The sequence below is a fragment of the Ornithorhynchus anatinus genome, chromosome 1, assembly GCF_004115215.2.
Source record: "Ornithorhynchus anatinus isolate Pmale09 chromosome 1, mOrnAna1.pri.v4, whole genome shotgun sequence".
NCBI lineage: Eukaryota > Metazoa > Chordata > Mammalia > Monotremata > Ornithorhynchidae > Ornithorhynchus > Ornithorhynchus anatinus.
In genome coordinates this window covers 112302779-112328597 of record NC_041728.1, presented here as the reverse complement: position 1 = coordinate 112328597, position 25819 = coordinate 112302779, and the positions used below count along the sequence as shown (strand labels likewise).

Here is a 25819-nt window from a genome sequence, read left to right as displayed (position 1 = left end):
TCCTTCTTAGGCATCTTTCAAAAAATGACCCAGCTGCTTTTAAAAATCTTCATTCTCCACCTGTGACCCCTTTCCTTCTTACCTTAAGACTCTTGCACCTGCTCTTTTTCTCTCTCTGACCATCTTCAATCACTCATTCTCTGATGGTTCCTTCTCCTCTCCCTTCAAATACGCCCACCTTTCCCTTATCCTAAAAATAAAACCCTTCTCTGGATCTCACTGCACCTGGATCCTACCTACCACTCCATCTCCTTCCCCTTCCTCTCCAAAATTCCTCCAATGGGTGCTATACACCTATTGTCTCCACTCTCCTCCAACTCTCTTCTTGACTCCCTGCAATGTGATTTTCTCCCTCTGCACTCCATTGCTACTGCTCTCTCCAAGCTCACCACTGACTTCGACTTGCCCTTTCTAACGGGTTCTGACACTGTGGACCACTCCCTTCTCCTGGAAACACTAGCCTTAGTTTAAAACAGTTCTCTCCTGGTTCCTCTCTTAGCTCTCCAGCCTCTCCTTCCTGGTCTCTTCTGCCATTTCTTCCTCTGCATCATCCCCTATTTTTGAGTGTCCTCAGAGCCCCATCTTGTCTCCCCTACTCTTCTCACTTTATGCTCAGTTCCTTGGGGAGCTCATCTACTCCCATGGCTTCAATTACCATCTCTACATAGATGGCTCTCATGTCTACCTCTTGAGTCTGATCTTCTCTGCAGTCTCCCATTTCCTCCCACCTCCACTGGTGTCCGATTAGCACCTCAAGCTCATTATGTCCCCATTGAACTCCCTGTCATTCCTCCCAAAAGAGTTATTCCACCTAACTTCCCCATTACTGTTGGAACATCACCACCTTCTGCACACAGGAATCTAAATACGTCAAGGACGGCAATAAGATGCATTAGAAAATAAATCCTTAAAATTTAGAAGGATATCAATCCTCTCCCCACTAAATTATATAGTAAAAGTATTTTAAAAGCCATTTTTAAAGAGTTGTATTCTCTTTTATGCAGTTGGGATATTGCAGAGGAGCATTGTCAAGTGGAAAAACTATGGTATAGGGAGTCAGAAAAGCTAGATTTTAATCCCAACTCTGCCACTTGCCTGTTGTGTCACCCTGAGCAAGTCACTTAACCTCTCTGGGATTCAGTTCTTCATCTGGAAAATGGATATTCGTTACCTGTTCCCTCCCTTCTACTTAGACTATGAGCCCATATGGAATAAGGACTGTGCCCAACTTGAATACCTTGTATTTACACCAACACGTAGCACAGTGCTTGGCACATAATAAGCACTTATATACTATTATTACTATCTTACCAGATCTGTCAATTGTCTGTTGTGTGACCTTGAACAAATCACAACCTCTCTGGGCTTAATTCTCAACCGAAAAAAATGGGGAAAGGATACCCACTTTCCATACTCAAATTGATAACTGAGTTTTTATCACTGAGTGCCTGGGCACATCAAAAGTGCTTAATAAAAATTATTCTTCTTCTTATTAGAGTAGATAGTCCATGTAAAGGCTCAAAGAGGACATTATTGTTTGTTGGTCAGTTAGAGATTTCCATTTTCATTCATTCATTCAATAGTATTTATTGAGCGCTTACTATACTAAGCGCTTGGAATGAACAAGTCGGCAACAGATAGAGACAGTCCCTGCCGCTTGACGGGCTTACAGTCTAATCGGGGGAGAGAGGCAGACAAGAACAATGGCAATAAATAGAGTCAAGGGGAAGAACATCTCGTAAAAACAATGGCAACTAAATAGAATCGAGGTGATGTACATTTCATTAACAAAATAAATACGGTAATGAAAATATATACAGTTGAGCAGACGAGTACAGTGCTGAGGTGATGGGAAGGTAGAGGGGGAGGAGCAGAGGGAAATGGGGGGAGAAGAGGGTTTAGCTGCAGAGAGGTGAAGGGGGGGGGGGCGGTAGAGGGAGTAGAGGGAGAAGGGAGAAGTCATTTTACCATTCTGTTTTTGTAACCATTGAGCAGTGCAAAAATCCAAGGGGAAGAGACAGGCTCGAGAACCCTAATAAATATAAAATATTGTTTGTCATCTTTATAGATGATCTTTACTTTCACAGGACTCAGGTATTTCACTTGAACATCCTAGAAAAGTTAGCACAAAGGCTTGGGCATGGGAGATTGCTCTCAAGAGATATATTGCTGAGTTTTGCAGATTTAAGAAGTTTGAGTTTCATTCTCACATCCGGACTACTATATTAGATTCCTTTTGGAAAGCCAAGAAAAGTTGGTGAGCTTCAGGAGTCTTTAAGTTTTGTTTTTTTTTTTAAATCTTCCCAGCCACAAACTAGATTTCCTTCTGTTCTCTCTTCCTCCCTCTAAAAATACACCCAAATGAATTCTCTTTTAACTGAGTGCAATTTGAATTTGAGAAAATGATTATCAGATATGTTTGGAAGCCCTTTCTACTTAGTGCTTTACCTCAGAATTATACCGGAATTTTCAAATATAACCTATAACAATATGAATATCTAAACACATGCTAAGCTCATAAATGATAAAGATTAAATTGTGAGCACCACACGCTAAAAAGACTAGCAGATAAATACAAGTGCCCATATTGTGTGCAGCTCTGTTATTCATATTGCTCTTCTCTGTTAGAAAAGAAATTCCACTGAACCCCTGATACAGAGAGGTTTTTTTTCCCCCTTGTCTGTATTCTATTCATTATAAAGGGATCTTTGTTCAGATCTCCCACAAACAGCAAGGCCATTCCTGGCCTGCCTGCTTATCCGTGGAGCCTTTCCACCAAATGTTTTCTAATTTCTAAATCCTCTTCCAAATGTCAGTGAAATCCAAAGAAAATACCATATAGATTAATTACCTGTTAACTGTTTTAACAAATAGCATTTTGTCTGGGAAGATAATTCCCTTTCAAATTCTACTTCTGGGGGGGGAGGGGAAAGATTTCATTCTCCCATAAATGTGAGATAAATCATTTTGAAAATGTTGGTTAAGAAGACCTAAATGCAGAAAGGTAGCATTTCAAACTAAATTGTTTCACAAATGTCAAAGGAGCTCATGCCTATAACTCAAATACAATATCATCTAGGTTCTATTTAGGTTGGTTGTCCTTCCCCTTTGAGAATTATTTTGAGCATTTACGAATTAGGAAAAATAAAACCAAAATCTGAAGTGCTTGACCCTTTCCAGGACACTTTTGTTCCCTTAGATGACTGTGAAAATGATCTGATTGAAAATATGGTCAACGATTTTTGCCCATTTAATACAAGAAATCCAGTAATAATTCTAATTACTTGATATTTGAGGGGCATCAGTGTTTAGGCTATTCATAAGAGATAGATCCTCAAGACTTCTCATTCCCACCAAAACCAGTCAGACCCCAGTATCAGATGGGACTAGGCACTTTCTCCAAAAGAGTAACTCAGCAATTATGGGCTACACAAACCAAAATGTTTTTAGCTGTAGTCATTAGACTAAATAAGTGATCTTCGGCACTTTGCATGACCTAATATAGAGCCAAGGTTGATATGACGGTAAATATTCAAGGGGCTTCTGTTTCTCTCAGAATAGCAGCTTGGCCTAGTGGATGGAGCAGTGGCCAGAGGGTCAGAAGGACCTGGGCTCCAATATCCGCTCAGCCTCTTGTCGCCTGCTTGACGTTGGGAAAGTCACTTCACTTCTCTAGGCCTCAGTTACCTCATCTGTAAAATGGGGACTGAGACTAGGAGCCCTCTGTGGGACAGGGATTATCTTGTATCTACCCCAGAGCTGAGTACAGTGCCTGACACGTAGTAAGTGCTTAATACCACAATTATTATTACACTTCCTGCCTTTCTCTTACCCAATAACTACAGAAATAGATCAACAGCATTTATTGAGCACTTGCTCTGGGTAGAACATTGTACTAGGCTTTTTGGGGGTAGAGTAAAATGAATAGACATGATTCCTGACTGCAAGGAATTTATAATCTAGTGGGGGGGGTGGATATTGAAATCAGTTACAAGTAGAAGGATGCAACAGAGCATAAGAATATATACATACGTGCCTGGGGGAGAGGACTCGGGTGACTAAGTGATTCAAAATTGTTGAAGTGGCAGTCGGGGGGAGTGGGGAAGGCTAGAGAATTGAGAGTTCAGTCAGGAAGCGAAGGCCTCCTTAAGACAGTGGGAGAGGAGCAAGGATAGGTAGTGAGGAGAGAACTGAGTTCTTTTAACCTGATGGTCACGAGCTTCTGCTTGATGTAGGGAGGAATGGATAATGGAATGGGAGGAATGACGAGTTGAGATATTTGCACTAAAGCATGTGTTAGAGAAATGATCCGGGCATCCGAATCAGGTATGGATTCGACTGAAGCACTTAGTACAGTGTTCTGCACACAGTAAGCGTTTAATAAATAGAGAAGCAGTGTGGTTCAGTGGAAAGAGCATGGGCTTGGGAGTCAGAGGTCATGGGTTCGAATCCCAGCTCCGCCACTTGTCAGCTGTGTGGCTGTGGGCAGGTTCCTTAACTTCTCTGTGCCTCAGTTACCTCATCTGTAAAATGGGGATGAAGATTGTGAACCTCACGAGGGACAACCTGATGACCCTGTATCTATTCCAGCACTTAGAACAGTGCTCTGCACATAGTAAGCGCTTAACAAATACCAACAATAATAATAATAAATAAGACTGAATAAATAGAGTGGGGAGAGGCTGGAGGCAGGGAGGTTGGCAACAAGGCTGAAGCAGTAGTCGAGTCGGCATGTGATGGGCCCCTTTGCTTCAGTACATATTCTTCATTTAACAATTGTCTCCCCCACTAGACTGTAGCCTCCTTGAGGGCAAGAACTGCATCTGGTTGTATTCTCCCAAGTGCTTAGTACAGTGTAAATCCTCAATAAACACCACTAATTGAGAAGCAGCATGGCCAAGTGGAAATAGCATGAGCATGAGGGTCAGGGGCCCAGGGTTCTAATGCTGACTCTGTCACTGGTCATTTCATTTCTCTGTCCCTCTGTTCCCTCATCTGCAAAATGGGGATTCAACATCTGTTCTCCCTCCTTACTCTGAGAGCCCCGTGTTAATAATAATAATTATTATTGATTACGGTATTTGTGAAGTGCTTACTATGTACCAATCACTATTATTAGTATTATTATCATTAATAACTGCTTCTTGGGAATAGGAGGTTGCAGAGGAGGAGGGAAGAAAGAGACAATGAATGGGAGAAAGAAAAGAAACCTGAGACTTGAGGGCTTTGCTTTGGAATGAAGGAGCTCTCGTCAGTTGTCCTGTTTGAAAAGCTCAGTCAATGGTATTTAAATGCTTACTGTGTGCAGAGCACTACGCAAAGCACTTGGGAGAGTATAGTGTTAATAGAAGAAAGCCTTGAAAAACTGGTAAAAATGAGAATCTCTGAAGCTCTCCAGTTTCTTGTGCTCAAAGATAACATTAAAAGTGAATGACACAGAGTTTAACCATTAGAGGCACTTCCATCTTAGTTCCGGGCTTCCAGATTGTCACTTAGAGTCCCTCCTTCACTGGCACACAGAAGGCCTTCTGTGACTGCCAACTAGACACCTGATGTACCCGGAACTAAACGACTGTGAATGCAAATGTGGGGCCCTCCCCACTTAGACACAAAACGGTAGTTCGACGCTTTCAGCAAACCAGGAGGGATCTGGAGGCAACAAGGATCTTATCTGAGGGACTTCTAGAAAGCTGCTTGGGGCTGGAGAATGCCCTGCAACCGCTGACTATTTAGACCACTGTAGTCTTCTGTAGTCATCAACCGGAGAAGTCATCAACCGGAGATGTCCTGCCTAAGTCCACATTTATAATTAAACTCATGTTTGACTTTGGGATTTCTGTTCGGAAGTACCTTTGTTTTCCCATGGGTGTTTTAGAAGATTCTGTTATTGTTCCACTTCTGAAATATTTACAAACAAAAACGACTTTTCTCCTTTCACTAAAGAAACAGAAAATAAGCTACTTTTCTTCAGAAAGGGCATCTTGGTTTCAAGGATAAGATATAGACCAGAGGCTGCACATTGTAGTCATCCCGATTTTTGTCCTCCCCGAACATACACACGACTGTGTCTAGACACAGAAGTGTAAGGGAACCCCACCCTGGAATATTTCACTTTTTATTTTCTCCAAAGAACTTTGAATAAATTCATCAATGGTATCTACTGAGCGCTTACTGTTTGCAGACCACTGGGAGAGTACAATAGAATTGGTAGGTATGATCCTTCCCCACGAGGAGCTTACAGTTTAGAGGGGGAGGCAGAGATCAAAATAAATTACAGATGGAAAACATTGAGCATATTTTAAATGAGAAGCTTCTTGGTCTAGTGGAAAGAGTGTAGGCCTGGAAGAGGACCTGAGTTCTAACCCTGCTCCACCAGGCTGCTTCTCAAGCAAGCAGTGAATATTACCATTTCAACCTCTTCCCAGCTCAGCAGGTCAGAGCCCTCCCAAGGGATTGCTGATTAGGGGCATTATGAATCCATATGGCATACCACTTCTGCAGTCTTGGGGTGTCTATGTCAAGTCCAGACCTTGTTCAGGAGAACAGAAGGCATGTAAATGCCACAGGAAAACCTCCAATAGGAACTACTAGTTAATGGAATTGACGGGAAAGTGGAGATGAGAAGCAGCTTGGCCTAGTGGGTAAAGCACAGGACTGGGGTTCTAATCCTGACTCAGCTCCTTGTATGATGTGTGACCTTGGGCAATTCACTTCTCTGGGCCTCTGTTCCCTCTTCTGTAAAAACGGGGATGAAGTCTGTGAGCCCCATGTGGGACATGGGCTGCGTTTAACCTGGTTAGCTTGAATCTATCCCATCGCCTAGTACAGTGCCTAGCACATAGAAAGTGCTTTAAAAATGCCATAAAACAACAACGACCACAAAAAACAAGCAGAAGTAATGGATTCAGCACCACAGCCCCAGCTCAACAGTAGCTGAGCCTACTGGGGGACGTTAACGCTGGGGTCACCCCTTCCCCAGATGCAGTAAGGGCATGAGGAGCTAATATTAGGGTACATGCTTCTGAAAGGGTCAGAAGACAGGCTCTCTGCCACTCCGTGTAGCTAACAGGGAGTCTTGAGGCAGGTTCCCCAACAAAGCTCAGGAGTGTAAGACATCTTGGGGTCTCCCACATCACCCCAATCTCACCCAAACCAAACCAGACCAGGATTCTTGTGCAACTCTGATCTGAGTTATGACCATGGCAGAAAGCAATCAGTCATTCTGTGGTATCGGTAACATAAAACTTCTCTGCAAAATGACTGGAATTCTAGCATCTCACTTTTGGAGGACAATGAGCTTTGGTATCAGATCATTCATCCCATTTATATCGATAGTATGACAAATCACAATATAATCAGAGCGGGGGAGGGCAAGTTAGGGGAAGAGTGTAGGGGGTATGTAGATTTCATTTAAGAAGTAGAGCTAAATAAAAGCCTATCTTAAAAATGAAAGGCACTCTGCAATCTCGGGTTGTAAATCAGTCCTTCTACCATATTTCATTCTGGCCTTCAGAAATTAACATGCCAAATAAAAATGATTAAGTACATTGAGTTAGATTCTGAAATGGGAAGCTTGCTCTACAGAACAGCTAACATGAATTTCAAATAAACTTCCATTTTCTTCCACCTTGTTAATTTCGACGATGAAATAGTACCAAAGGAAAAATTATCTGTCAGAAAAGTTCCAGAAAAATGCCATGACCTGTCCATTAATGGATAAAAGTACCCAGATACTAGGTAAGAAAAATGAGGTGGCAATGTTATTTACCAAGGATGGCCTTCTAAAATGGAATTTTGTAAGCTGTGTGCCTTGGGGACAGGGAAGGTAAATTTGCTAACTAAACTTGCACAAGAGCTATCACTTTAAGACAACTTTGAAACAGTTTCAACATTAAAAAAAATATTACTTCCTTTTCAAGTTCAATGTTATATGCCAATACAGTAAATTTTGTGTATAACACAAGCTTTGGGGAATACTGTTTTCCTTTTCCCCTCCTCCTCTTCAACCCCAAACCACGGGATAACTGAAGAGATCTTGTTCCCATTTCCCGACTCGGTGTACCCTGGATCCCAACCCAGAGGCTACAAAGTCAGAGCCAGGTAGGATACATCCCCCGTAATCCATATTCTCTGATCAGTCAATTGTACTTAGTGAGCACTGAGTGCAGAGCACTGTACTAAAAGCTTGGGAAAGTACAGTACAACAGTATAACAGAGTTAATAGACATGTTCCCTACTCACAATGAGCTTACTGCCTAGAGGAGCTAGAGGGGATCATTTTTGCTGCCTTGCACTCAATACCCACTAGTTTCATAGGGTATATGGTTCCACTAAAACATCCAGAAAACCCAGGGATTTTACTAATAGAATAGAATAATAACAAAAATAATAGTAATAGTATTTCTTAAGCACTTACTATGTACAGATCATTGAACTGAGTGTTGGGGTAGATCAAATCTAAGCAGATTGGACACAGTCCCTGTCAGTCAGTCAATAGTATTTACTGAGCACGTACTGCACAGCACTGTGCCAAGCACTTGGGAGAGTACAATAGAACAATAAACAGACACATTCCCTGCCCACAGGGAGCTTACAATGGGTTCAGTCTAAGGGGGAGGGAGATCAGGTGAGAAGCACTGAGGAAACAGACATAGAGAAATTTAGTGACTTGCCTAAGATTAAAACCCAGACCTCCTGACTTTCAGCCCCGTGCTCTTTCCACTATTCAATAGTATTTATTGAGCGCTTACTATGTGCAGAGCACTGTACTAAGCGCTTGGAATGAACAAGTCGGCAACAGATAGAGACAGTCCCTGCCGTTTGACGGGCTTACAGTCTAATCGAAGGGTTTACTAGTCCATGTTGTTTCTGGGAATTATAGTACAAACTCTTCTATTACAACCCAAACTGCTGGATTAGTCATTCATATTTATTGAGCACATACTGTGTGCAGAGCACTGCACTAAGCATTTGAGAGAGTACAATACAACAACAAACAGGCACATTCCCTGCCCACAACGAACTTACACTTTAGACAGGGGGAGACAGACATTAATATAAATAAATTACAGGTACGGACATAAGCCAGTTCATCTTTCTTCAAAAATGTTCAGGACATATCACCCTCACTCCTCAAAAATCTCGTTGGTTGCCCATCCACCCCCCATCAAACAAAAACTCCTCACCACTGACTTAAAAGCAGTACATCTCCTTGCCCTCTCCTACCTCATTTAACTTTTCTCCTTCTACAACCCAGCCCTCACACTTTGCTCCTCTAGTGCTAACCTGCTCACTGTGCCTTGATCTCTCCATCTTGCTTCTCATCCCTGGCCCACATCCTGCCTCTGGTCTGGAACACCCTCCCTCCTCAAATCTGACAGACAATTACCCTTTCAAAGCCTTATTGAAGGCACATCCCCCTCAAGAGGCCTTTCCAGATTAAGCTCCACTTTTCCTCATCTCCCACTCCCTTCTGCATCACCCTGACTTGCTCCCTTTGCTCTTCCCACTCCTCAGCTCCACAGCACCTATATATATATATATATATATATATATATATATACACCTGTAATTTTATTTTTTTGTATTGATGTCTGTCTCCCGCACTCTAGGCTGTTAGTTCGCTGTGGACAGGGAATGTCACTGTTTATTGCTGCAGTTTCCCAAGCACTTAGTACAGTGCTCTACACACAGTAAGTGCTTAATAAATATGATTGAATGAAGTGGGGACAACAACAGGACTTACTGCAGTGTAATGTTCATCATTCAAGAAATGGGTCATGTTTTCATTTGCTTTATATTTGTTTCACAAGCAAAAGTAATACTTACTGAGCAGTTACTGTGCCAAGCACTGAGCTAAGCCTGATACCATATTTATTCACTTATTTGTCCCACTTTTTGCAATCCCCCCAAAAAGAGGGGCTATTAATCTGGGAATTGGGCCTAGCAATAAGAAGTGCAGGAGGAAAAAAATAATCATTGGCATTTATGGAGTATTACCTGGGTGCAGATCACTGTATTAAGCAACTGGGAGAGTACAACGGAGTTGATAGACACAATCCCTGCCCTCAAGGATTTTACAATCTAGAGGGGGAAGCAAACATTAAATCACAGGGGAAAGGGAAGAGCAGAGGGATATTTATGAAAGTGCCGTGGGGTTGGTGCTGTTGTATCAATGTGCTTAAGGAGTACAGACCTAAATGCATAAGTCAGGGAGAAGGGAGAATGAATAGGGTGGGGAAATTAGTGGTTAGTCAACTGTACTTACTGAATGTTTACTGTGTGCAGAGAATTATACTAGGCGCTTGGGAAAATACAATATAACAGAGTTGGTAGTTATTATGGTACTTGTAAGCACTTACAATGGGCCAAGCACTGTTCTAAGCACTGGAGTACATACAAATTAATCAGGTAGGACACAGTCTCTGTCCCCCATGGGGCTCACACTCTTACTCCCCATTTTACAGATGTGGTAACTGAGGCCCAGAGAAGTTGAGTGACTTGACCAAGGCCACCCAGCAGACACGTGGCAGATCCAGGATTAGAACCAAGATCCTTCTGACTCCCAGGCTTGTGCTCTATTCGCTAAGCCACCCTGCTTCTCCATGTTTTCTGCCCACAGTGAGCTCACAGTCAAGATGGAGCTTACATTCTAGAGGGGAAAGACTTCTTGGAGAAGATGTGATTGTAAGAGGACTGTGAAAGTGGGGAGAGTAGTGGTCTGTCAGATATGAAGAGGGAGAGAGATTCCAAGACAGAAGGAAGAGAGGAGCAAGGGGTGGGTGGAGAGATGAGATCTAGGCACAGTGTGAAGGTTGGTGTGAGAGGAGGGAAAAGAGAGACGAGAAAGGTAAGAGGGCACTTGACACTGCAGTATCTTACTACTATTGCACTTCTGTTGCCTCATACAATAGGTCCTCAGATCAATTAACTTCTCCTCCCTTCTCTTCCTACCCTGTGTATCTGCAGACTTCACACATCCCAACCCTTATCTTCTTCCAACCAGGCTGTTATCATTGCTTACAAAAATAATCTTTTATTTCCTCCTCCAACTGTGTGTGTGTACACACGGGAGGGAGAGGAAGGGATTATGCAGAGAAGGCAATTGTGCCAGTAAATACGGTAATCAGATCAGACACAGTCCCCCCCAGTCCTTTGTGGGATTCACAATCTAAAAGGAAGGGAGGGCAGGTGTCTTGACCCCATTGGAGAGGTCAAGTGACTTGCTGAAGGTCACTCAGGAGCTAATGGCCAAGCTGGGTGGAAAGTCCAAGTCTTCTGACTCCCCATCTCAGGCTCTTTTCACTGGTCCCCCGATGGCATTTTAAAAGTCTGTCAGAATTTGAACAAACCAGGCCTTTTTAATATTCTGACTTCACTAATCAGGTAGTTTCACATGAATAATAAAGCCTACCACTGTTTTACAATAAAAATCGACTTGTCTCAAAACGGTGAAATTAATTTTGTAAACATGTGCCCACTTCATGTTCTGACCTTTTTGAAAATCCCATGTGGACTTAATTTGAGTACAGCTGTATTCAATGTGTGAAAGGCAATCATTTGGAAAATAAAATGCTGGGAAAACATATTTTGTACTAAAATTTACTATGGCCATAAAAAGAAGAAATGGAAAGGGGGGTAGGGGTTGGATATCAATCACTCTCCTAGTCGTATTGACCACTCATCAAGAGGTGGGTAACCCTGTTACTCTTCATTTTTGCATTTCTCCATCATGACCTAATAACTATGGTATTCGTTAAGCACTTACTATGTGCAAGGCACTGTAGCACCTTCATATGTGCTTCCATTCTCTACTGGCCCTTTCTCTTCCTTTCCCAGTCATTTTCTCTTCTCTCCCTAATTTATTCTCATCCCTCTCCTCCTCCTTCCATGCCCTTAGAATACAAGAGGATGAGCAAGGCCATTTACTGGGTCCAAACAATCGCAAGCCCAGTGTTCTACCAACAGGCTGCCTTGTAGAATAGTGTGATAATTGTCTCCGATACCCATCCTCACAATTAGGCAATGATATTTTTCACATCTCTTTTCCCTAACTTTCCCTCCAATAGCCCATTATTGAGACTGTGAGCCCCATCTGGGACAGGGACTACAGTGACTGTGTCCAATCTGATTTGCTTGTGTCCATCCCAGCACTTAGTATAGTGCCTGGCACACAGTAAGTGCTTAACAAATACCAGAATTATTATTATTACAAGCCTTTTGTGCATGATTACCCAAACCCTCTTGAAGCTATTGATATTTTCTGCCTACACAAGTTCTTGTGGTAATAAATTCCATATGTTTACCACCCACTCTGTGAAAACTTCTCTTTTGTTTCCCCAGAACCTATGTCTTCCAAGCTTCGATGGGTGTGTCCTCATATGGATAGCAATTCTGAATTCACTCTGACAACACCCCTCATGAGCTTGTAGACTTCCCTCTTTGTAGAGTTTTGTAGTCTTCCTCATCACCTTCTTCCTGCACTTCCTCTCCACATTACTCCCCCCTTTCCCCTGTTTAATTCTCTCCATTATCCATCTCCTCCACTGACTTCCAAACGTTACTTCATTCTGTCATCCTTGTCTACTTCACTCCTCATTCCTAGCCCGGTTTTCCCTTTCCACTCCCCTTCTCTGCCTTTCACAGGCCTTTATATTCTGTTCCCCAGAAACACTTTTTCCCAGTGCCTCTCCTTTACTTACCTTATTTCTGTCTTCACATTATGGACAGGGAAAATGTCTACTAATTCTGTTATATCGTACTCTCCCAAGTGTTTAATACAGTGCACTGCACGTAATAAGTGCTCAATACAGTTGATTGATTCACTCCTTCTGCCTTTTTTTTCTGCTCCTTTTTAGGTCAGCCACTCAGTGGTATTTATTGAGCACTTACTGTGTGCAGAGCGCTGTACTCAGCACTTGGAAGAGTATAATATTACAGACACATTTTCTGTCCACAACGACCTTACAGTCTAGAAGTCCTACCTTCTTCCTTCCTCATCTCCCCCTAGTCCTACCTTCTTCCTTCCGCATCTCCCCCTTCAGACTCCTATGTGCTGGCACCCTAGAGCTTTGTGGCTGGGCCTGGGTCCTTCCTAAATTTCCTCTCAGTCCAGGGTCTTAGGGCTCTGGGCATCAGCAGATCCTGTGCCTCATGACTGCCAAGGAACCCAGACCCAGTTCCCCTTGCTCTACTTCCTTTTTTTTTTTTGAAATGGTGTTTGTTAAGCACCTACTATATCCCTCCTCTAATTCTCTTCTTGACATACTCTGATCTGGCTTCTATCCCCTTCACTCCACAAAAACTGCCCTATCAAATGTCACAAAATGATCTCCTTCATGCCAAAACAGCCTCTACTCCATCCTAATTCTCCTCCACCTCTCAACCATCTTTGATACTGTCACCCAGCCCCTTCCCCTGGAAACACTATCCAACCTCGTGGCGCAGTGGAAAGAGCATGGGCTTTGGAGATAGGGCTCATGAGTTCGAATCCCAGCTCTGCCACTTGTCAGCTGTGTGACTGTGGGCAAGTCACTTAACTTCTCTGTGCCTCAGTTCCCTCATCTGTAAAATGGGGATTAAGACTGTGAGCCCCACGTGGGACAACCTGATTCCCCTGTGTTTACCCCAGAGCTTAGAACAGTGCTCTGCACATAGTAAGCGCTTAACAAATACCATTATTATTATTATTATTATTATTAACCTCAGCTTCACTGACACTGTCCTCTCCTGGTTCTCCTCCAATCTCTCTGGCTGCTCATTCTCAGTCTCTTTCCGAGGCTCATCCTCTGCCTCCCACCTCCTAACTATGGGGGTCCCTCAAGGTTCAATTCTGAGTCCCCTTCTATTCTCCATCTATTCCTACTCCCTTGGAGAACTGATTCACTTGCATGACTTCAACTACCACCCCTAAGCAGATGATATAAAAATCTACAGCTCCTGCCCTGATCTCTCTTCCTCTCTGCAGTCTCACATTCCCTTATGACTTCAAGACATCTCTATTTGGATGTCCTCCTCTCATTTCAAACTTAACATGTCTAATACAGAACTTATCTTCGCGCCCTAACGCTGTCCTCCGCTTGACTTTCCCCATCACTGTAGATGCTTCCTTCCTTCCTTCCACCACAATCCTTCCTGTCTCACAAACCCATACCTAGCCATTATCCTCGACTCCTCTCCTATTCAGCCCACATATTCAGTCCATCACTAGATCTTATTGGTTCAGCCTTCACAGAATCACTAAAACTTGTCCTTTCCTCTCCATCCAAATTGCTACCCTGTTAATCCAATCATTCATCTTATCCTGCCTTGATGACTGGATAAGCCTCCTTGCTGACCCCCTAGCCTCTTGCCTCTGCTGCCCAGATCATTTTTCTTAAAAAAAAAAAAAAAAAAAGTTCTGACCATGTTTCCCCTCTCCTCAACAACTTCCAGTGGTTGCCCATCCACCTCCACAAACAGAAACTCCTTACCACTGGCCTTAATGTACTCCATCACCTTGCCCCCTCCTACCTCATTTTGCTGCTCTCCTACTGCAACCTAACCTACACACTCAACTCCTCTAATGCTAACCTTTCACTGTACCTTGATCTTGTCTGCCTCACTGCTGACCACTCACCCCCTTCCTGTCTCTGGCCTGGAATGCCCTTCCTCCTCATCTGACAGACAATGACTCTCCACCGATTCAAAGCCTTATTGAAGGCACATCTCCTTCAAGAAGCCTTCCCTAAGCCCTCCTTTCCTCTTCTCCCACTCCCTTCTGTATCACCCTGACTTGCTCCCTTTATTAGTCCTCCCCTCAACCCCACAGCACTTATGTGCACAGATGTAATTTGTATTAATTTCTGTCTCCCCCTCGAGACTGAAAGCACATTGTCGGCAGGGAATGTTTATTGTTATAGTGTCTTCTCCTGAGTGCTTAGTACAGTGCTCCCTAAAAAGTAACCATTAAAATACGATTGACTGATTATGTGTCAGGCATTGTACTAAGCTCTGGGGTAGGTACAAGATAATCTGGTTGGACACAGTCGCTGTCCCACACAGAACTCACAGTCCCAAACCCATTTTACTGATGAGGTAACTGAGGTAACTAAATAAATACAGTTAATTGATTCACTAAATCAATCAGGATGCTTCTCAGGATGGCATCTGGAGAGTTTCCAGTACTCTACCAGTCTCAACTACAGGAGGGAGAGTCAAGCAGTAGCATATCCATTCCATTCCTAGCTCGGGCAGTGGCTAGCGAGTGGAAGCCAATCTGCTACAAGTCAAAACTCAACCATTCTGGGCAGCAGTGGCATGGGAGAGAATCAAGGGCGGAGACTCAGGTTTACTGCGCTGAAGGAGGCAACGGTAAACTACTTTTGCATTCTTACTAAGAAAATTCTATGGATACACTACCAGAATGATTGCAGATGAAGGTGGGGTGTTCTGGGAGAGATAATGATGTTGGTATTTGTTAAGCGCTTACTAGGTGCTGAGCACTGTTCTAAGCGCTGGGGGCGCTGGGGGAGATACAGAGTCATCAGGTTGTCTCATGTGGGGCTCACACACTTTTAATCCCCATTTTACAGATGAGGGAACTGAGGCACAGAGAAGTTAAGTGACTTGCCCACAGTCACACAGCTAAGTGGCAGAGCCAGGAGTCGAACTCATGACCTCTGACTCCGAAGCCTGTGTTCTTTCCACTGGGCCATGCTGCTATGGCGTCACTATGGGTCAGACACAACTCGATAGCATAAGACAACAACAACTGAGGAACTGACAAGTTAAATGACTTGCCCAAGGTCACCCCAAATGGCAGAGCTGGGATTAGAACTCAGGTTCTTCCAAATCCCAGGCCTGTGCTCTATCTAATAGGCCAGGCTGCTTTTCTGCTGCCCACATAGGCCACACACATTGTGAGAGTCAGCAATTACTACATTAGCCAGATTCGTCTACAAGCTGGATACTAATTTAGTTCCTCGTGACTCCCGAATCATCTAGGTGAATAGATATCTTTTCTAATATCACAAACAGAAGACATAGTTTAGAATTCAAAATTCCTTCCATAGATATCACTATCTTAACTATGCAAAATATATATATATTTTTGAGGTCTTCAGTTCTAAATATTTATGTTATTTTAAGGGGTTTGGAAATCTCTGTTCTTGAAAAATAATCAAAAGTAAAATGTGATGGTTAAAAATGCTAAGGCCTGGCTTATGGAAATGTAATTTAGAGAGTTTAAAAAACAAACATGCAATTACTATTTTTAATGGGTATGGAAAGGTTTTCTGGCCATAATAGTTACTTTTATTCAGAGAGCAGAAGATAATCAAATTAGGGCCTGGGTTCTAGTCCCACCTCCTCCACTTGCCTGCTGTGTGACCTTGAGCTAGACACTTACCTTCTCTGTGCCTCAGTTACCTCATCTGTAAAACGGGGATTGAATCTTACTCCCTCATACTTAAATTATGAGCCCATGTGAGAAAGGGATGGTGTTCAATCTGAAAAGCACACGTCTGCCCCGACTCTTAATATAGTGCTTCGCATAAAGTAAGCACTTAAATATCATTAATTTAGACATTAGGGAAGACTTCCTCATTTAAAGGGTTGTTAGGTAATGGGGCTGGTCACCACAAATATTGTGTATTGTAGTCTCCCAAGCGCTTAGTACAGTGCTCTGCACACAGTAAGTGCTCGAATACAGTTGAATGAATGAACAATCATATAGGGAACTTCATAAAGTGAATTGTCTGTCCTGTCGACCCCCAAAGGCCAAGAGGGTGGACGGGATTGCGATTCACAGATCTGTCCAGCCCGAGTTGTTTGCATGCTGCGCCTGCACCCCAGGGTCATGCTCTATCCACTAGACCATGCTGCTTCTCGACAAATAAAATGTATAGGCAATGCAGAAGGGAGAGGGAGTAGGGAAAAAGAGGGCTTAGTAGGGGAACGTGTAAGTCTAAGTGAACAAAGGGCACAGTTACAACATTCAACATGGTACTTTGCAAAACTTCTTGAAAGCAGCAGGAAAGAGCAAGCAGAAATTCTGTCTGCCAACTTAAAATGTTACCAATCCCAATATAAAGTAGTTTAAGAAGTCCTTTCTATTTTACTTCTCAGCTACTTACTAATACACTCAGTGAGCTACTTAAAGAGCTAGCCCAAATTGCTAGAGGGAAAACAGCTATGTACCTTACTAAAGTGGATCCTAAGGGAGATAAAAGACACATTATTTCTGTTGTAGTTAAACATTAAATCAGCAACAACCTGACTTCCACCACCTAAAAATAAAAATCCAGAGGCAGTCCCACTTGAAACCGCTTTTAAGAGTATGCCTTCTCACATTAAGTGTAATACCTCAACTCCAATTCCTAAACTACAAATTCTCTCGTTCCTTATTTCTGGCTTTCTGGCCTTAAAATGTCTAATTGTTACGCTTTACAAATTCTAAAGATCAAATACTGGAGATTTAATAGCAGGTGCTTGAAAAGCAAAATAAAAAGAATGGATTTTACTGTAGGAGCTTAACATTTAAAATTAGTGGCATTGCATATTCAATATTCCAGGTCCAGCTCTATACTCCAAACTAGTATAGACTCCTCAAAGTTGCTGAATCCAGGAGAGTAGAAAAGCCTGGATCACAAACTCACTGTGGTAACTGTTCCAGATGCTGGCAAGTGGCAAGATAAAAAGCAAAACTCAGGAGGAACAAGTAATAGGGGAGGAGATAGAGATGGAAAGGAAAGGGAGTGGAGACCTGCATGGCTTAGTGAGGGGCAGTGTAGCCTAGTGAAACGAACGTGGAACTGGGAATCAGAGGACCTGGGTTCTAATCCCAACTCTGTCATGTGACCTTGGGCAAGTTCCTTCAACTTCTCTGTACTTCAGTTTCCACATCTGTAAAATGAGGATTCAGTACCTGTTCTCCCTCCTACTAAGACTGTTATTCCCACGTGGGACAGGGTCTGTGTCCCACCTGATGATGTTATATCTACCCCACTGCTTAGAACAGTGCTTGGTAAACAGTACATAATGATGGCATTTGTTAAGCGCTTACTATGAGCCAATCACTGTACTAAGTGCCAGAGGGGTACAAGGCAATCAGGTTGTTCATTCATTCATTCATTCATTCATTCAATAGTATTTATTGAGTGCTTACTATGTGCAGAGCACTGTACTAAGCACTTGGAATGAACAAGTCGGCAACAGATAGGGACAGTCCCTGCCGTTTGACGGGCTAACAGTCTAATCGGGGGAGACGGACAGACAAGAACAATGGCAATAAATAGAGTCAAGGGGAAGAACATCTCGTAAAAACAATGGCAACTAAATAGAATCGAGGCGATGTACATTTCATTAACAAAATAAATAGGGTAATGAAAATATATACAGTTGAGCGGACGAGTACAGTGCTGTGGGGATGGGAAGGGAGAGGTGGAGGAGCAGAGGGAAATGGGGGGAAAAGAGGGTTTAGCTGCGGAGAGGTGAAGGGGGGTGGTAGAGGGAGTAGAGGGAGAAGAGGAGCTCAGTCTGGGAAGGCCTCTTGGAGGAGGTGAGTTTTAAGTAGGGTTTTGAAGAGGGAAAGAGAATCAGTTTGGCGGAGGTGAGGAGGGAGGGCGTTCCAGGACCGCGGGAGGACGTGGCCCGGGGGTGGACGGCGGTATAGGCAAGACCGAGGGACGGTGAGGAGGTGGGCAGCGGAGGGGCGGAGCGTGCGGGGTGGGCGGTAGAAAGAGAGAAGGGAGGAGAGGTAGGAAGGGGCAAGGGGATGGAGAGCCTTGAAGCCTAGAGTGAGGAGTTTTTGTTTGGAGCGGCGGTTGATAGGCAACCACTGGAGTTGTTTAAGAAGGGGAGTGACATGCCCAGATCATTTCTGCAGGAAGATGAGCCGGGCAGCGGAGTGAAGAATAGACTGGAGCGGGGCGAGAGAGGAGGAAGGGAGGTCAGAGAGAAGGCTGACACAGTAGTCTAGCCGGGATATAACGAGAGCCCGTAGCAGTAAGGTAGCCGTTTGGGTGGAGAGGAAAGGGCGGATCTTGGCGATATCCCAAGATTGTCCCACACGGGGCTCACAATCTTAATCCCCATTTTACAGATGAGGGAACTGAGGCACAGATAAGTGACTTGCCCAATGTCACACAGCTGACAAGTGGCAGAGTCAGGATTAGAGCCCCATGACCTCTGACTCTGAAGCCCGGGCTCTTTCCACTGAGCCAAGCTACATGCTTAACAATAATAATGATAGTCATTTTATTAGGACCTCTTCACCTCACTTTTGTCCCTCTATATTGGGGCACTTCACTGACCAGCTAGGCTGCTTCATTGGACCTGGCAAGGAGGGGCACAGTTGAGAAAGGGGCCTAAGTGAAACTCAGCTGTCACCTAGTTCAGGGTCAGCTTCAATCAGAAGCTGGAGTGGGAAACAAGTTGGAAAAGAAGAACACGCTGCTTTGGACTCACCATGTTCCACTAAAGACGACAGCAGCACACTCAAACTAGGGAAGTTTTGAAATTGAGAAGTGTGGGTTTTAACAAGGGTAGGAATCTTGGAGAAAGAGGGAGACTGTCAGCTTCTCGTGGGTAGGGACTGTGTCTTTCAACTCTGTTGTACCGTAATGCTTAGTACAGTGCTCTGCATAAAGTAAGGGCTCAATAAATACCACTGATTGATAAAAATTTAACACCACAGAGAGCTGTGTGCTCCTGATCCATCTCTCCAGCAATCCAAATGCAAGGAAAAATCCATAGTTCTCTCCTGCTAGCCAGTCAACTTTCCAGGCTTCCACATTCCAACTCGAGCGATCCCTTGGGAGTTCGTTAGCATGCTGGCCCCACAAAGTCACCCACCTTGGGGCTGGTGGAAGTACAAGGTGCCCTACCAGTAAGATGACTCCTAGTTAGCCGTGGGAGGGCTGGTTGCCCCAAGAAAGCAGGCCCAAACCTGGGCGTAGACCCAAACCCATCCAATGACTGTGGGGATCTGGGCCCAAACTGATTTTCAGTTTAGAAAAGGGTGAACTTCTGGGGCTCAACATTTTACAATAATAATTATTATCATGGCATTGATTAAGCAGGCAGTCAGTGGTCTACACACAGATTGACAGACTAAAAAATTGGCAGATTACAATATAACAGACACATTCCCTACCCACAATGAGTTTACAGTGGGGTAGATACAAATTTATGAGATCGGCTCCAGTCCCTGTCCCTGTCTCCAAATGGAGCTCAGCTCCATTTTTATAGATGAGGAAATCGAGGCCCAGAGAGGAAGAATTGACTGACCCAAGGTTACCCTAAACTGCAAGCTCCTTGTGGGTAGGCAATGTGCCTACTAACTCTGTTGTACTGTACTGCCCCAAGCACTTAGGACAGTGCTTTGCACATAATAAGCTCTTAATAAATACCACTGATTAATTGATTACACAATAAGTCACTGGCAGAGTTGAATTTAGAACCCAAGCCTCCTTACCCCCAATCCTGAGCTCTTTCCACTAGTCAGCACTGTCTTAGAAGAGTGTTACCTCTCCCCATGCTCAAAAACTCATTCATTGGGGAGGGGCTGCTAAGAACTGTAGTTCACAAGTAGAACTACTCCAGAGCAGGCACAAGGTTATGGCTACCCAAGAGACAGTTCAAAGCATAACAAGTCATTTATTCATTTAATCACATTTATCGAGCACTTACTGTGTACAGAGCACTGTACTAAGCACTTGGAAAAGGACAATCCAATAATTTCCAGCCCAGCAACAGTGCCAGAAGCCTGAAACAGGTACAGTGTGAACAAAGGCACTTTAGCCTGAATGCTGTCCCCTCATGCAGAGCCTTTAAAGAATGTTTTTATATGTTAAGCGCTTACTATGTGCCAGGCACTCTTCTAAGTTCTGGGGTAGATACAAGGTAATAATAATAATAATAATAATAATAATAATAATAATAAAGTTTGTATTTGTTAAGCACTTACTATGTGCCAAGCACTGTTCTAAGCGCTGGTGTAGATACAAGGTAATCAGCTTGTCTCTCGTGGGGCTCACAGTCTTCATCCCCATTTTACAGATGAGGTAACTGAGGCACAGAGAAGCTAAGTGACTTGCCCAAGGTCACACAGCTGACAAGCAGCAGAGCCGGGATTAGAACCCATGACCTCTGACTCCCAAGCCTGGGCTCTTTCCACTGAGCCATGTTGCACAGTCCACGTCCCACATGGGGCTCACAGTCAATCTCCATTTTACAGATAAGGTAACTTAGGCCCAGAGAAGTGAAGTGACTCACCCAAAGTCACACAGCAGACAAGTGGCAGAGCCAGAACAAGAACCCAGGTCCCTATTTCTCCCAGGCCCTTGCTTTATCTCACTAGGCAATCTTTCCCACACCTGAAAGGGGAAGAAGTCTGTGGCAGGACTGTCACTGTGTGCTCTTCTTGGTTTGGTGAGAAAGGCCTTGGAGACCCACTGCTTCAGGGAGAGGCTAGGGCAGCTGCCTGATCCCTTGTTAGCATCCCTGAAAAGAAAGGAGCCAAAGAGTTGAATTTCACACCTCTTGGCAAAAAATGCTAGCAGTTTTTTCAATACCCATAGTGATCAAGGCACAGGCTGTCCTAATGAATTAGAATCCCTTAATGCCATTCCAGAGCAGTCTTGCATTCCCAAAAAGGGGAAAAAGAGACAAGAGGCTTCTCTGCCAATATGAATTCCACCTATCAGCAACCGGCAGCAAAGGGGAAAAATGCACAGCAATACCCTGTCCTAGGGTAACACTGCTCCTGCCTCCTCAGGGTCCAGAGCCCAGAGGGCAAGCTTCAAGCCTCAGAAGAGCCAAGTATCTACTCCTGGAACCCCCAAATAATAGTAATAGTTGTTAAGCACTTACTATGTGCCAAGCACCGTTCTAAGCACCGGGGTAGACACATGTTCATCAGGTTGGACACTGTCCCTGTCCCAAATAGAGCTCACAATGTTATCCCCATTTTACAGATGAGGTGAATGAGAGAGAAACAAGTTAAGTGACTTGCCCAAGGTGTCACAGAAGACATGGCCGAGCCGGGATTAGAACCCGGGTTCTTCCAACTCCCAGGCCGGTGCTCTATCCACTAAGCCATGCCACTTCCTCATTCTCACTTCCTATCGGGCTGTGTTACTACCCAGCAGCACAGCGTCACATCAGCTGAGTAGCAGAAGGTCTTCCCTTTGCCTTTGTCACTTTCACTAGGACTTTAAATCTGATCAGCTGGAGGGGCAAGCCCCCTACATCAGAGGGATATGTGCCAAGCGTATTTACAACCAAAATGATGTTGCCAAGAAGCTAAAGTCATCCCTACACACATCTGAGGCACGCTACCCCCTATATACTCTAATACTTTCCCCTTATCTGCAATTTATTATGCATGTGTCTCCCACTATAATGTAAGTTTCTTGTTGCATGGATCCTGTATACTTACTTACTCTATTACTTACTTTATTGCACTCTTCCAAGCACTAAATTCAGTGCTCTGCCCACAGCAGGTACTCTGTAAATACTATTGATTGATGATTTAAGGAATTAGGAGAAAAATCTGATAAACCCATCAACTTTTATACTGTACTCTTCACTAACATTTCCTTGGTGCCATTAAAGGCAAACTTTTCATTCCTTCATTCATTCCATCGTGTTTATTGAGCGCTTACTGTGTGCAAAACACCATACTAAGTGCTTGGGAGAATACAATATAACAATTAGCAGATGCATTCCCTGCCCACAACTAGCTTACAATCTAGAGTGGGAGACAGACATTAATATGAATAAAACAAAACTAAAACAAACTAAAGAAGGTTCTCGATTTGACCAAGCACTTACTTTTGGCTGGCCTCGCAAACATCAGCAATGTTGGAGAAGAGGTGGTGGCTCTCAGTTTTGGTCATTGTGTCACTCAGTTCCTTCGAATTTTTGAACATCCGTATGAGGATTTCCAAGCTGAGTAAATATGAATGTTCTGAAGATATTACTTCAAACATAGCCTGTGGAAAATAAACATTATGTTGGGTTTTTTTTTGCAGAGTCTTTACAACAAATCAGTTAGTCGACCACCCATACATCATAGGACCCCTGGTCCATGTCCTACCACCGACCAGGAATGCCCTCCCTCCTCACATCCGCCAAACTCTTTTCCCCTCTTCAAAGCCCTACTGAGAGAGAGCTCACCTCCTTCGGGGGCCTTCCCAGACTGAGCTCTCCCTTTCCCTCTGCCCCTTCTCCTCTCCTCATTTCCCCTACTTCTTCCCTCTGCTCTACCCCCTCTTCCTCACAGCACTTGTGCATATTTGTATATATTTGTATATATTACTCTATTTTATTAATTATGTGTATGTATCTATGATTCTATTTATCTTGACGGTATTGATGCCTGACTACTTGTTTTGTTTTGCTGTCTGTCTCCCCCTTTTAGACTGTGAGCCCGTTGTTGGGCGGAGATTGCCTCTAGCTGTTGCCGAATTGTACATTCCAAGCACTTAGCACACTGCTCTGCAGGCAGTAAGTGCTCAATAAATATGATTGATTGAATGAATGAATAGTACAGCTTACCGCAATTTGGAACACACAAAAAAGTCAAATCCGGGCTGCATGTCTGATTTTTACTCGGCACTACAGAGAAGAGTCTGTATGTGGAAATTTTTTTAAAAAACCCAAGCGGCATCATGTGCCACCACAGCTGAGTGGACAGAGGATGCATCAATTAATCAATCAGTGGTATTTATTAAGCACACACTGTGTGCAGAGCACTGTACTAAGTGCCTGGGAGACTGTAAGCTCATTATCGGCAGGGAATGTGTCTGCTAATTCTGCTGTAGTGTACTCTCCCAAGTTCTCAGTACAGTGCTCTGCACAAAGTAAGCTGTCAATAAATATCATTGATTTATGATAATAAAACAGAGTCGATAGATTCCCTGCCCATAGGGAGTTCACGGACTAGAGAGACGCTAAGCACTTTACATCGGATAAGCCTCCAAGGTGGAACAAATGGGAAAATGTACACAGTGTGGGCTCTCAAAAAGTATTTAAGATAAACATCTTTGAGATGACACCAGAAAAGAAGAACCTGCTCAAAGGCCAACATTAAGCATCTCATGTGACGCCTGTGGTGGAAAAAAGAGTGAAGGGCTTGGATTTTATCAACTGGTGATATTTACTGAGCCTTTATTGTGTACAGAGAACTCTACTAAGCACTTTGGAGAGTACAAGAGAGTAAATATGCACAATCCCTACCCTCAAGGAGCTTACTTATAACCTAGCCGAGGAATTGGACATTAAAATTAATTACAGGCAGGAGAAACAACAGACTATAAGAATAAGTACATATGTGTTGTGGGGGTACAGGGAGTAAAGGCTTAGGGGGTACAGGCTCAGGTGTGTCAGGGAATGCTTCCTGGAGGAGATGTGACTTCAGCAGAGCTTTGAAAATGGGGAGAACGGTGGTCTGTTGGATAACAAGATGAAACTGAAGCACAGTGAATAGGCTAGTCTAAGAGAGCCAAGTATATGGATTCGGTTGTAGTGGGAGAGGAGTGAGGTTAGGTAGCAGGAAGAGAGTTCAATAATTCAATTTGACCTATAAGACTAATATAAGTACATTTATGTTTGTTTCCCCCCTTAGAGTGCAAGCTTCTTGTGGACAGGGAACATGGTATTTGATTATCCTACACTTTCCAAGCGACAGGTACAGTGCACCATTAATTAATACTAAGTGGACACTCAATAAATGTTGCTTTTTCTAATACAATTTGATTGTTTTTTGATAACAACCTTGAGCTTTTTGTTAAAAATGCTGATTATCATTTTTCAGGGTCACTGTCTAAAATGACTTTCAAAAGTTTGCACCTCCTTTGAAGTCATCTAATAGTAATTGTGTTATACACTTACTATGTGCAAAGTACTTTACTAAGCAATGGGATTGATACACTATAAACAGAGCAGATGGTCCCTGTTTTATACGGACCTCAGAGCCTAAGAGGGTAGGAGAACAGTTATTTAATCCCCATTTTACAGATGAGGTAACTATAAACTCGTTGTGTGCAGCGAATGTGACTACCAACCAAGTTGTATTGTAGTCTCCCAAGTGCTTTGTGCAATGCTCTGCACACAGTGTGCACTCAATAAATACAAGTGACTGATTGAGGTTCAGAAGTAAAGTAACAATGTTGGTATTTGTTAAGCGCTATGTGCCGAGCACTGTTCTAAGCGCTGGGGTAAACAGAGGGGAATCAGGTTGTCCCACGTGGGGCTCACAGTCTTAATCCCCATTTTACAGATGAGGTAACTGAGGCACCAAGAAGTTAAGTGACTTGCCCAAAGTCACACAGCTGACAAGTGGCCGAGCTGGGATTCAAACCCATGACCTCTGACTCCAAAGCCCGTGCTCTTTCCACTGAGCCACGCTGCTTCTAGTGACTTGCCCAGAGTCACTCAGCAGACAAGTGGCAGAGCTGGGATTAGAACCCAGGTCCTCTGATTCTCAGGACTGTGCTCCATCCACTAGGACATGCTGCTTCTCTGTCATAACACAGACAACTGCATAAACGGTTCAATAACAGCAGGTCTAAGAATTTCCCAAACTGGCAATCTACTAGAGAACAGAAAAAAAAGGGGGCTTGATTGCACTGAAAGATGAATTCAGGAATAGGGCTGAAAAGTTGAATATGATAGGAATTAAGGTATTAGGTTGGTCATACCACAAATTTTTTAAAGGATAAGTACTGCTAAATAATATCTGCAAGATATAAAATCGTTGTAATGAAGGAAAGAAAAAATAATCAAGGATGAACAAGAAAATGAAAGTTGAAGATAAATCTAATATTCCAATTTT

The 25819-nt window shown here is 43.5% G+C and overlaps 1 protein-coding gene and 1 non-coding gene across 3 annotated transcripts in view; one reads left to right on the top strand and one right to left on the bottom strand.

The window, feature by feature from the left end:
* ARHGEF26 (Rho guanine nucleotide exchange factor 26) overlaps positions 1–25819 on the bottom strand; it is a 166226-nt gene that overhangs the window by 113195 nt on the left and 27212 nt on the right. For both annotated transcript variants that reach the window (XM_029071943.2, XM_029071950.2), the window contains exon 5: positions 22816–22976. In XM_029071943.2, coding sequence (XP_028927776.2) covers positions 22816–22976 — 161 coding nt within the window. The remainder of the gene's footprint in view (positions 1–22815; positions 22977–25819) is intronic.
* On the top strand, positions 15130–15267 carry LOC114817056. The gene has a single exon (XR_003764897.1). It is a non-coding gene; the product is annotated as a small nucleolar RNA SNORA7 (small nucleolar RNA).